Below are 13160 nucleotides of genomic sequence, written 5' to 3'. Positions count from 1 at the left end.
ACAAGGAAATGATTCTGACAACCTGAGAGAGCTCCCTAGCGTATCATTCCCCAGGCAAGTCTCCAGGAGTCCCTGAGCAGACCAAGCTAAGATTTGCCCAGACACCTGACCCACAAAGAAACTTTGAGGTAATCGATGTGTTTTAAACCTCTAAGTATGTAGCAATTTGTTAAATATCAAATTTGTTAAATATCAAATTAAATATCAGAAAGCTAATACAAGTGCAAAGCCTCAATTAAGTAGGCCATGCCTTTTAAAAACCTCAAAGAGGTAAGTATGAAGACATTGTCCTAGATTTTTAAAAAATCTGCCTTGAAAACAATCATTTCATTTCAGGTAGGTATATAAAGAGATAGAGACTGAGAGATAGAGAGATGGGGCAGGAGGGAGAAAGGGATAGAAGAATGCTCTGACACGGAAAAATAGTATTCTTTATTTCAGAAAGGTATCGACATTTTTTACTGCCCATATTTCTGTAAGGAAATGGATGCAAAGTACCGATAATCTTGTGATCTGAAGGGTTCGATACAGTTTATTATTTACTATGCTTAGATTATACACATCCATAAATACTTATACTATATCATCAGTACACACAAACTATACCCAAGTTTGATTTCTTCATTTCAAACTTGATTTTTAACACTGTTTACATGCAACTAAAATATAAAAGTACTGTAAAATGGAAAGTGGTAAATTAAAGATCATTGTAAAAAATAGAGTACCAACCTGTTTGACATGGGGGTGGTGTTCCTTTAGCCAGAGGACAGAGTAATTCTCAATATGTTTGATTCGAATTTGCTTTATCAATGCCATACTACAAAAATGCATTTTCATGACCAATTGTCAATTAATGAAATCCACCAATACCACATATTTAACAATTTCAGGTAAGCAAAAACAAAACACTTCACTTTTCAATTCTTTTCCCAGTAAGTTATATCAAAGTGAGTCATTGTGCACCAGAAGATTAGAGAAATGAAATCTTCTAAAGTCCCGCCGAGGTCAGATACTCTGAAAAGCTATGCTGTGAGAAATTTACCCACATTTCCACTAAACAATAGCTAGTTTTCTTATAACTTGTGAACACACAAAACATGACATACCCTTCCTTCCTGTACTTTGGTTAAAAACTGCTTTTCTTTTTTTTCCAGAACATCTCAAACTCTTGACTCTAGTTCTTCTTAGTTCTAGTTCTAGTTCTGCTCTCTGTCCCTTCCCTGAACCTTTTTGGGTTTGATATTTACTGTAAGGAGGAAGAATTACACTATATTTAACACTTAAAACCATGAGGAAAGCAAATGACCCATAATCTGCTTTCCCAGATGACTTGTGCAAATTCTCAAAACACTGATCTGTTGTACAAGTATTCAAAGTCATCTTTCCCTAAATAAACGGGATTCTTTTTTTCCCCTGGGTTTGCCAAAACGGGATTAACAAGATATGTTGCATTCATGGAAGCAGATCTTTAGCATGATAATTCTAGTCTACTATGGGAAACAAGCAGTGTCAGTCCAACCACAACTTGGACTTGCAAGCCTTTGTTGCAATACATAAATGTATTGTTAACCATGAAGTTATTAATGCACCTTTATTTGAAAACTTGCTTGTGGAGGCCAAGAGAAAGAGTCATCCTAAAAGTCTGTTTGTTTTCTTATTTACCAAAGACAATCTTTATCCATGCAGTATCTACAATTGTATGCTGTAAGTATTCCATGAGGGGCAGGAGCTGGGAGGAAGTCCTGCGGAGATGACCACACAGAACCAGCAAAAGAGTAAACAGTATCTAGATAGACTGAGACTAGGCCAGAGCCCAAAAGAACTGGCTTTCAATTTCAGTCCTGCCACTGGCCATGGGAACTTCTCTGAATTCCTCCTTATCTGTAGGGCTAACACCTGTCTAACAGAGATGTTTCAGGGATCACAGGAAAGCATCTTTAACTTACTAGGCATTCAGTAAATGGTGGACAGCATCGTTATTTTTCCTGCAAAGCAATGCACCCTGCTTTTCATATGAATGATTCCCTAGCTGAGCCCACTGGATAACTCAGAGTTCAAATAATTAATAGAAAGTAGGGTCTTTTTTTTTTTTTTAAAGATTTTATTTATTTATTTATTTAACAGAGAGAAATCACAAGTAGGCAGAGAGGCAGGCAGAGAGAGTGGGGGAAGCAGGCTCCCCACTGAGCAGAGAGCCTGATGCGGGGCTCGTCCCCAGGACCCTGCGCCAAAGGCAGAAGCTTAACCTACTGAGCCACCCAGGCACCCCTAGAAAGTAGGTTCCAATTAGAAATCTTTTTATATTTTATTTAATATTCATTTCTTACCCTAAAAGCTTCCTTACTTTCCCCTTTTTTTTCTTAAAATGACTCATTCTTTACTCAATTTATTTAAGTGTGGTTACACTCAAAGTCACTTATCAAATGTCTCTATTTCTCCCAAACACACACACACACACACACACACACACACACAGAGCTTTGAATCAATAAGGACTATTTATTACATTGTTGGCATTATCTACTCTAGAATATAGAGTAGTCATGAATATGACTAGAATGTAGAGCAGTCATGAGCTGCTGTATCACCAGAACAGAGAAGTCGTGGATTTGAATGGGTACTGAATAAAAATGTGATTGAGAGGCTTGAAGTAATGTGATACCAACATAACTAATGGACAAAAGCGTGCCGAGGCAATAACTGTTTGGAATATATAATATAAAGTGAGAAATAATGTGAAAAAATCTATAGGAGGAAAATCCGTTTCCTGGCTCTAATTTTTCAAATTACAGACATTTCCTCAAAAAAAAAAAAAAAATACAAAGCTATATGCAGGATCTTGAGAATTCTAGACTCCCCATCAACGTTTAGGCAGAACAAAAATTAAATCCAGTAAGAATGACATTCTCACCCATTTTGTCTAGGCTGTCTATCTAAAAGCCCTTATCATAATCTTGCTCAGCACCCATCTTAGACAACATGTTCCCATGGATCCCAAACCCTCGTATTGAATCTTATACTTCCTGCTCTTTTTGTATCTTATACCTCCTGCTTTATTGTTGCTGTGGATGTGAAAAAAAGCTAATGATCCTCTGGTTTATGATCCTTCACAGATGTAAACAGGAACATTCAAAATGACCTGGAGGCTACTGATCTTAAACAAAGTTTTGTGACCTACAATGAACGTATGGAAGGTAATCCAAATAATTATATTCCTTCACTCTTTTATTTACACTTGACTCTGAAAAGTTCTCAATTTTCCACATAATCTAGAAAATAAATATTTACCCTTGCCTTCCCAGGCAACATTAGAATGAGCAGGAATGTCCATTAATTTGTTATATTTTCCAATTTATTACTCAATTCCCTTACTTTCTGTTTATAATCTGAGCTTTTCTGGTAAAAAAAAAAAAAGATTTAAGAAGCAAAACTTATGGTACAAAAATTTAAATAAAGGTCACATCGTCATAGTATGGTGTTTCAGTTTTGCAATCCATCTGCAATTTCCCACCAGGCTGAGTGGAGTTAGTCTAAACAAGTCTAAAGATATTTACGAAATAAGCTACTATGAAAGGTCAAGACAACCCATCAAAAGCGACTTTCTTCCTCTTCCACTGCACGGTGAAGACCAGGGATGAATTTTAAGAGTTGTTTCCGGACACTTCCCCTTCTGTTTTTCCGGGGCAGGGTCCCAAACACGTTTGAGAAGTTGCCCTCCCACAAGGGTGACATGGACCCACTGCTGGCAGAACTAAAACTTCGGTCCCTCCTGGAAACAGACCTCTTCAGGAAATCGTCCCCATCCTTGGGGACAAAGCACTCATCATCTGTGCTTGTCTGTCGACTGAAGCCTCCCTTGCTTGAGTCCTCAGACACACACGTCTGGTAGCCGTCCTCGCTGTCCACTGTCATGGAGCTCAGACAGCTGCTCTCACTGGATAGTCGATTCCGGTCCAGGAGGGCTGAGCCCAACCCCGGCAGCATTCCAAACAAAACCGACTCATCTATGTCCATGTTTTCGAAACTTGGGCAGTTACCTGTGTCACCTAGAATGCAGAAAACAAAGACTTCTGTGGAATGGATAGGAGCATCACTCCCTACCAGCAAATACACCAAAATTTCTCTTGAAAGGGTGCAAGAAAGAGTAAAGGTGAAAAATATTTTTCACTGAGCTTCACCTGTATGAATAAGTGACTCTTTATGAGGCCACTTGATAAACCTTAGAGTGGTGTTTCCCAAACCATTGTTCATGGACTAGCTTCCATGTAAAAGGGTTCCACAGTCACAGAAACAGTCATGCTGAATTAAATAAATGTAAATAGATTCTTCACATAAGAACCGTCAAGTCCTCTGATGGTATGCCAGTGTGACTTGTCAACCTCCGAAAGTATCATTTCTTAAATGGAAGTGACCCTGCAACCTTTTCACTAAAGTCCTCACAGAAATGGCATTCTAAAGAATGTACTGAGAAAAATATAAAAAACATAATATGCTTAAGGGAATGCCATCTTATAGACTTCTTCCATTAAGTTCCTCGATTTTCAGTTACTGAAATTTTTAAATAATTATATAATTATCATAACATCACTCGAAGTATATGGGAAACACAGTTATAAAACCTGCACCTGTAGGCTGATTTATAGAGAACTCAAAGGTGTTTACAACAGAGAGGATATCTTCCAGTCTCAATATTCCATGTTTCTTCCTAGAATACTTTAATACTGAAATGCCCTGGAATGGTACAGTACCCAGAAAACAGCTCTGTCCTCAAATAAGTAACAATTTATCTGTAGAAGTTGAGTTTTATCTGCTTAGCTGAATTTTTTTTTTTCCAATCAACCTTTCATAACCTGTATCTGGGCTCTCCAAACTCAAATTTTAATCGCACCACCAACATCCTGTCCCTACCCCCACTTGCTTGGGCACTATCTGAGCTGGCTGGTTTGCTACTTAAAGGAAGGGGATTATTTGTTATACCACCCTGAGAACAACATAGTTAGAAGGTGACTCTGCTTCAGGAAAAGTAATAGAACATTGCACACTCAGAAATGGTTTTACTTGTGCTGATTATTTCTCTACTGTTGCTCTCCTTTGTCCTTGATTAGCAATACAAAAAGAGACTGATTTTCCACTTAATCTGCAAGGTTGGATACAGCCAGCTCTGCACTGACTAGTCAAAATGCTTTCCTTTTTTACTAATAAAACCTACCTTCTTTCAACGGGTAATGAGATGATGAATTTCTTTTGATCCGAAAGCAATTGAGAATCTCAAGCCCTGTATATTTATTCTTGGTCTAGAAAAAGTAAACTATAGAACTCCTTCAATTCCTCAAAAAAATATGTACAACAATGGCTTTAATGAGGAGTCATTCCCCTTAATCTTGAACTAAAGACCTTCTCTATACAAGCTATTCCTATAGAACCCCAGGACTGCCTATACATTTTGGGCCAAACCCCATCTCCACTCCAGAATGTTCCAGAAGTGGGGGCAAAATTTTCCCAAACACCCTCAAGTCTACAGAAATCCAGGAGTGGCTGGATTTTATACCTCTATCCTGCTAGGAAGTTTCAGATCCCCCTAAAAATCTACTAAGAATTTTTTAGCATATTAATTTTAAAACATGCCAAAAAGAAGTAACTTACATAGAAGTTTCATTTAAAAAACAAAATTTCTACGCAAACCTCTAAGCCATACATTAGTGCCTAGTTATGAATTAAATGTATCTTTTTTTCCTGTAAATAAATTATTACTTGAAACAAACATTCTAGGTTATATATAAAGACTAGCTCAGTGGTATCTTGAGAAGGTAGAACCTACATTTCACACCCACATAGCTAGTGGTTTCAGTGAATTATTTGTACAAAAAAGTTCATTCCTTAGGTAACACCACTCACATAGCAAATGTCAGATCAACAAATTTTTATTTTATTTTTTTAAGCAGGCTCCATACCCAGCATGGAGCCTGATGCAGGGCTCCAGCTCACGACCCTGAGATCCAGACTGGAGCCGAGATCAAGAGTCTGACGCTCGGGATGCCTGGGTGGCTCAGTGGGTTAAGCTGCTGCCTTCAGCTCAGGTCATGATCTCAGGGTCCTGGGATCGAGTCCTGCATCGGGCTCTCTGCACAGCAGGGAGCCTGCTTCCCTCTCTCCCTCTCTCTCTGCCTGCCTCTCTGTCTACTGTGATCTCTCTCTGTCAAATAAATAAATAAACAAAACTTTTTTTTAAAAAAAAAAAGTCTGACAGACCCAGGTGCTCCCAAATCAACAACATTTAAATTCAACCATTCCCTTCAGAATTCACACAGTGGCAAGACCCATGCCTTTTACTGTTAGAATGATCGTTGGTATTTCTGACGGGTTTGCAGGCCACGAAGAAGCATTTCTCTGCATTCACATAACTTGTAAAACATGAACAAATGATAGGAGCTCTACCCAAGAAGCATGCTACCATTCCAGCCTAATAATTTCTGAGAACTACACAACCTCGGAGCCACAAACATTCTCAGAAATTTAATACATCTACAGCAGTAGTAGGAAAACCAGGCTGTCATTCCTACCGCTCTTCTAAAACTCCAGGTGCCTCTTGCACGTATGTGCATATATACAAGTGTGTGCACATTTTCGTGTGCATATGTGTTATATGTATGGAGGAGGGGATACGACTTGACCTACTCACCCTCCAAAAACATAGGTCTCTCCAAAGTTCAGGCCAAAAAACACAGACTAGTATTCTTGATCCATGCTAGACAATTTTTTTCCTATAATCATGATAATCTTGCAATAACTTAGAGGCAGAAATACCAAAAAGATGAATGTTAGTGTGGTTTCTGAACAGGAAATTACATTTACCATGAAGCAGACGCTGTTCCTGTAACTGCAGAGATCTGAACTCCACCCATTTTTTCTTCAAGGTTTGCTGATAAAAAAGAAAAAAAAAGTGTTAATAATTGGGAATCCCCATTGAAGATAACAATTTACTTCTAGATGATGAGATTTATCATAATTTTTTTTCCTTTCTTTCTAACACTAACAACCCCTCCCATTCATTGGAAGATTATTTTCTACATAAAAGGGAGATACTGGGAATACTATTTTCTCAGTAAATAATCTAGTACATCTAATAATCTAGTAGCATCAAGTCGAATAACATTGTTTCAATAGAAACAATAGACAAGAGAAACCATGACTTTTATTTATTTGTATATTTTTAAAAATATTAGAGAACCAGATTGTTCGGATTTGTGTCCATTTACTAGCTGTCAAGGCAAGAATCTACTCTCCAGGCTTCCCTCCTTCCCCCATGTATAAGATGAAGGCAATAACAGAATTGAAACCCTGGGAGTGTCCTGAGAATTCGGAGAGTTAGTAGATGTATAATGTTCAGAACAGTGACTAGAGCTTAGTAAACTGTTCAGCAAATATCATCATACTGTAAGCCTGGGGCATTAAAGCTCTGTTTATTGCTGCACACCTATGTATTTTTCATAGCAAAAAGGGGAAGCCAGCCTGTCTGAAAGGCTTCCTTAGAAGGCTAAACTTAGAACACTGATAAGCACCGTGACTTCTTAACTGCTTCCTTCCTCCGCCGCCCAGCACATGCAAGCAGTGGCCCGGGATGGTAATGAAGGGGCTGCTGTCACCGTCCAGACTGCTCACAAGGCCTGGCCCAGCCCATCAAAGGGGCTGAGGTGATGAGAGAGAAAGCAACCAGGCAGAGGCCATCTGTCAAGGACACCTAGAGGCTCATTCTCCCTCCCACCTTTTGGCCTTTGCCCGGCCCCTTTCCCTGCCAGCTCAGATACCCACAGCAAGCCCAGCAGGCAGGCACAGCTCAGCTTTGCCTATGGACAGTTCATTACATGGAAAGATAGCCTATTGAAAACAAGCAATCCTTTGTAAGAAGCAGTCTGGAAAAGGTAGATGCAGGCTAAAACGAAAAGGGAGAAAAAGTATATTGGGAAAGGGAAGACCGAAGGAAAAGAAAATCATAAAATTTTAAGAATGTCATCAAATGCTTATGGGAAGAATGGCTGGTTCCTCACTTCCGGGGGCTGAACAATCACAGGGCGGGATTCTCCAAGCCTTGATCACTGTAACATTTAGCATCATTCTTTACAGTTACCTATATAATTTGCAAGCACTAAATCAAAGCCGTAAAATGCCTGGCTTCGTTAATTGCTTGTTCTTTCTTCACTATAGGATAGTCAGTTTGGCTATGAGACTGTTGGGCTCTCTGAGTCACAGCTCCTTTTATCTATGCCAACTGTGGTCCTATGAAGGTCAGAGTTAAGGACCACAGAGAACAAACAGAACTAGCAAGGATCTAACCCCTTCCTTCTCTCTTAAAGGGGTCTTTCTCCTGCAAGAGAATAGAGTCCAGGAGAGGAGCATAAAGATAGGTTGACAGTCAAAACTAAATATGGAGAGAAGAGGAAATTGTATTTTTGCACTAGCTATTCAGAAATACAAAGTCAGGCTTTGCCAGATAGCTATTTTTTATGAAAATAAAGGTTTTAAAATATCTAATCTGTTGACTTGGCCCAGTCATCTAAGTACGTCATCACTTAAACCAAGAAAACACCAGTGTAAAGAGCAGATGTGCCAAAGTGACTAAGAGTTTTTAGTCTCTATCTCAGCTTCCCCATTTTCCTCACAATCTGTTTCTGCTTGTTATTAACATTACATTTGTTATTTGGACATATGAGACCTCTCACCATTAGAAGAAAATTGAAGCATGTGGGAGATCTAACCATACGAGGCCCTATCACCACATTGTACCTAGCTCAGAGCCTGGTATATAGCAACTGCTCAGTAAATATTGGTTGAATGAATATATCAAAGAATGGCTTCCTGAAATAAAACTCAACTATCACAGATGGATATTTTGAGTTGGATATATTTCCAATGTTTTCAATATACATGAGACATATAACTACACATTTCCATCTTTATTACTTTTACACTGCTTTCGTGGATAACATGCTGTTTAATTTTCCTATCAGTCCTACAAAGTTCCAGATTAGAAAATAAAGGTGTGATGTAGGGCTACAAACCCAGTGAAAAGCAGAGCTAGATTGAAAAGCAGCTCCTCCAGCTAGCACAGTGGATGTGCTGTTTTCATGTTAGACAACTGAATCATAGGTTATAAGAAAGGGAATCCCTGAAAACATAGCTCAGAATGGACCCCCATTTCTAAGGAAGAGCTTGTGGCCTCTGGAGTCTTTAAAAGATGAATGCATACGTACACAGGACACACAAACTAAATGTCATTGTGTGGAGGGGAAACCAACTTGACCCTGGTTACAGGTCAGATCCAGACATTTCTGGTTCAGGAGGTAAACTGGAAATCACATAATTTCAAGATTAGAAAAGGAAAAGAAATGCAAGAAGATAAGCAAGGATGAACCCAAAGATCTGCCAGAGCTAGAGAAGCAGAAACAGGTTGCTGGGAATTTGGATCCTGCAGAAATCTATAGTTTAAATGCACTTATTTATCAGGGCACAGGACAGAGAAAAGTTTCCTGTTTGAACCTGGGCTAAGCTCTACCACCATGAAGGCGGGGTGAGAAAAGCTGCTGATGGTGACCATGGCTCATGTAGAGCTTGTGTCTAGAGAGGCAGAAGTACATAAATGCAGCCTATGACTTGAGCCAAACAGCACACGGATCCTCTAGAAAGGCAAGCTAGCTGCCAGACCTGGCTCTGGGTTGGGAGCCTTGAAAATGCAGGGTAGAGGCAACCCAAGTACAATATGGAGTAGAAGGCAAAGACCACCAGGCGTGGGAAATAAGCAATATGAATTCCAAATTGTATGAAAGACAACAAAATTGATAATCAGTACATAGATTATCTCAAAAAAAGAAAGAAAGAAAACAGAACAGTGTCCAAAGAAGACTTTAAAACAAAAATATTTATAATCCTTTGAGGAAGAAATGAGATTAATGTCAATCAGAACAAGAAACCTGAAACAAAGAAATAAAGCAAGAACAGATAGACATGAAAAAGAATGATCTGAAGATAAAAAATTAATTAACTCTTTAAATTCATGGGAACAACTCATTCTATAGAGAATAAAGACATTACTGAAGAACTCAACAAGAACATAAAAAAAAAAGATAAAGTCATACAAAATATGAAAAAATGGTTAGGAAACAAAGAAGATAAACCAAAAGACTCTAAAAATATTCCTAACAAGAATTCCAGAAGATAATTCAAGGAATAGTGAAGAATGTATAATCAAAGAGATCAAGCTGTTAGCTTTCCAAAACTGAAGATATTCACAAATCCTTGGATTGAAAAGGTACTGCAATTTCTAAGCAGTATGAATTTAGAAGTGAATCTAGACCAAATCACATTTCAGTGGATCTCTTAGATCAGTAAGACAAAAGAACATCTTAAAAGTAACCAGAAACAGACAAAAGAATGCCACAAATTGAAATACCAGTTTTTGAAAAGACTCAAAAATAGAAAATCCTCTAGTTGGACTTAACCAAGGGGGGAAAAAAGAGAGAGAAAGAGAGAAATAGAAGGCATAAAAAGAAAAACATGAGAATAGAATTCTTTTTCTCAACACATAAAATAAATTTGAAAAATTTAAAAATTTAACAAAAACATTAACTCAATAAAACTGGCCCAAATAAAACAAAACAAAGCAGAAAGCCTGAGATAGCTTATAATTAATAAAGAAACTGAAACAGAGTTTAGAAGAATTCCCACCAAAAAAGAACCCTAACCCCAGATGATTCAGATAGTTACAAGAATTCTACCAGAGAAGAAAAAGGGGAAGATTCTCCCCAGCTCATGTTAAGAGTCCAGTGAACATGATACATCCAAAACTAAAGGAAGATAGCTTGAGAAAAGAAAATTGCAGGCCATTCCACCTATAAAATAAAGTTACCTTCAAAAATCTGAAAGAAAATTTAGCAAATCAAATCTATAATTATATAAAAACAAGTATAAATTATGACCAGGTTGAATTATTATAGAAATGCAAAGGTGGTTTTACATTAGAAAATCTTTAAATGTCATTCACCATATTGACAGATATTTTTAAAATAAATAAGCAAGAATAACACATGCACAAAAAAGTGTCTGATAAAATTCAATATATAAACACTATAAAAACTACCAGGAAATTTAGTATGGAAGAGAGCATCTCAAATCTGAAAAGTATATTCATAGAGAGAGCTCATTCCTGATGGGAAAAAGTGGAAATTCCCTTTAAAATAAAAACCAATCAAGGATGCCTATAATTATAGTTTCTATTCATCACTGTATTGTAAGCCCTACCCAGTGGAGTGAAGAAAGAGAATTTTATGTCATCCTTAACAGTTATTATCTTCACAGAAAACCCTAAATAATCTACAGATAATTTGTTAGAAATTATGTAGTTTAGAAATAGTTTAAATTCTATACTTTGAATAATAGCATAAAATTGGTTTTACAAATCTATACATCAACCTCAATCAAAACATTCATTGTTTTTATAAAGAAACTATAGTATGAACAAAAACCATGAGTAGAAAGGAATACAGCTAGTGAGAAATGTATAGGATCTATTTGCATAAAAGTATAACACTTTATTGAAAGACATAAAAAAATTAAAAATGGTTAAAATTATGAAAACTATTCCTCTAAGATCAGGAAGAAGACAAGGATGTCCACTTTCTTTTATTCAGCATAGTACTAGAAGTTCTAGCCACAGCAATCAGCCAAGAAAAAGAAATAAAAGGAATCCAAATTGATTAAGGAGAAAGTAAAACTGTCAATTTTTGTAGATGATGTGATACTATATATAGAAAACCATAAAGAATACAACCAAAAAACTAATAGAACTAATAAATAAACTTAGTAAATTTGCAGGATACAAAATTAAACCACAGAAATCTATTGCATTTCTATACACTAATAATGAAGTAGCAGAAAGAGAAATTAAGAAGACAATCACATTTATAAGTGCACCAAAAAATATAAAATATCTAGGAAAAACTTTAACCAAGGAAGTGAAAAGATCTATACTCTGAGAAATATAAGGCACTGATGAAAGAAACTGAAGACAACACAAACAAATGGAAAGATATACCATGCCCATGGTCTAGAAGGATTAATATTATTAAAATGTCCATACTACCCAAAGAAATTTACAGAGTTGATGTAATCCCTGTCAAAATCCAAATAGTATTTTTTACAGAACTAGAGCAGATAATCCTAAAATTTTTATGAAACCACAAAAGACCCCAAATGGACAACACAGTCTTGAGAAAGAACAATGTAACTGGAGGTGTCACGATCTCAGATTTCAAGATATACTACAAAGCCAAAGTAATCAAAACAGTTTGGTACTGGCACAAAAATTGATACATAGATCAATGAATAGGGATAGAGGACCCAGAAACAAACCCACACCTAATGGATAACCAATCTATGACAAAAGAGTTAATAATATATAATGCAGGAAAAACGGTCTTTTCATTAATTGGGAATACTGGGCAGCTACACGCAAAAGTATGAAACTGGACCACTTTCTTACACCATACACAAAAATAAATTCAAAATAGATTAAAGACCTAAATGTGAGACATGGAACCATACAACTCCTAAAAGAAAACATAGGCAGCAATCTCTTGGACATTGGTCTTAAAAACTATTTTTGGATATGTCTCCTCAGGCAAGGGAAACAAAAGTAAAAATAAACTATGGGACTACAACAAAATTAAAAGTTTTGCACATCACTGAAGCAAAAAGGAATCTATGGAATGGGAGAAGATATGTGCAAATAATATATCCAATAAAGGATTAATATCCAAACTATATACCACTCAACATCAAAAACCCCACATAATCTCATTTAAAATGGGCAAAGAACCTAAATAGGCATTTTTCCAAAGAAGGCACACAAATGGCTAAAAGATACATGAAAAGACATTCAACATCACTAATCATCAGGGAAATGTAAATCACAACCACAATAAGATATCACCTTATACCTGTCAGAATGGCTAGCATCAAAAACAAGAAATATCAAGTGTTGGCAAGAATGTGGAGAAAAAAATACTCATGCACTATTGGTGGGAATGCAAATTGATGCAGCCACTGTGGAAAACAGTATGGAGTTTCCTCAAAAAATTAAAAATAGAAATACCATATGATCTAATAAT

The 13160-nt window shown here is 36.9% G+C and overlaps 1 protein-coding gene across 1 annotated transcript in view; it reads right to left on the bottom strand.

Moving 5' to 3' along the window:
- Window positions 1-508: 508 nt before the first annotated feature.
- The window catches only part of CYTIP (cytohesin 1 interacting protein), a 32353-nt gene continuing 19701 nt past the window's right edge, over window positions 509-13160 (bottom strand). The window contains exons 7-8 of the mRNA XM_080799656.1: window positions 6853-6919; window positions 509-4046 (exon numbers count right to left, since the gene is read on the bottom strand). Of these exons, the coding sequence (XP_080655782.1) occupies window positions 3589-4046; window positions 6853-6919 (525 nt within the window). The 3' untranslated portion in view covers window positions 509-3588. The remainder of the gene's footprint in view (window positions 4047-6852; window positions 6920-13160) is intronic.

Source organism: Martes martes (assembly GCF_963455335.1).
Source record: "Martes martes genome assembly, chromosome: 3".
In the NCBI taxonomy this organism is placed as follows: Eukaryota; Metazoa; Chordata; class Mammalia; order Carnivora; family Mustelidae; genus Martes; species Martes martes.
This window is presented reverse-complemented; position numbering and strand designations above follow the sequence as displayed.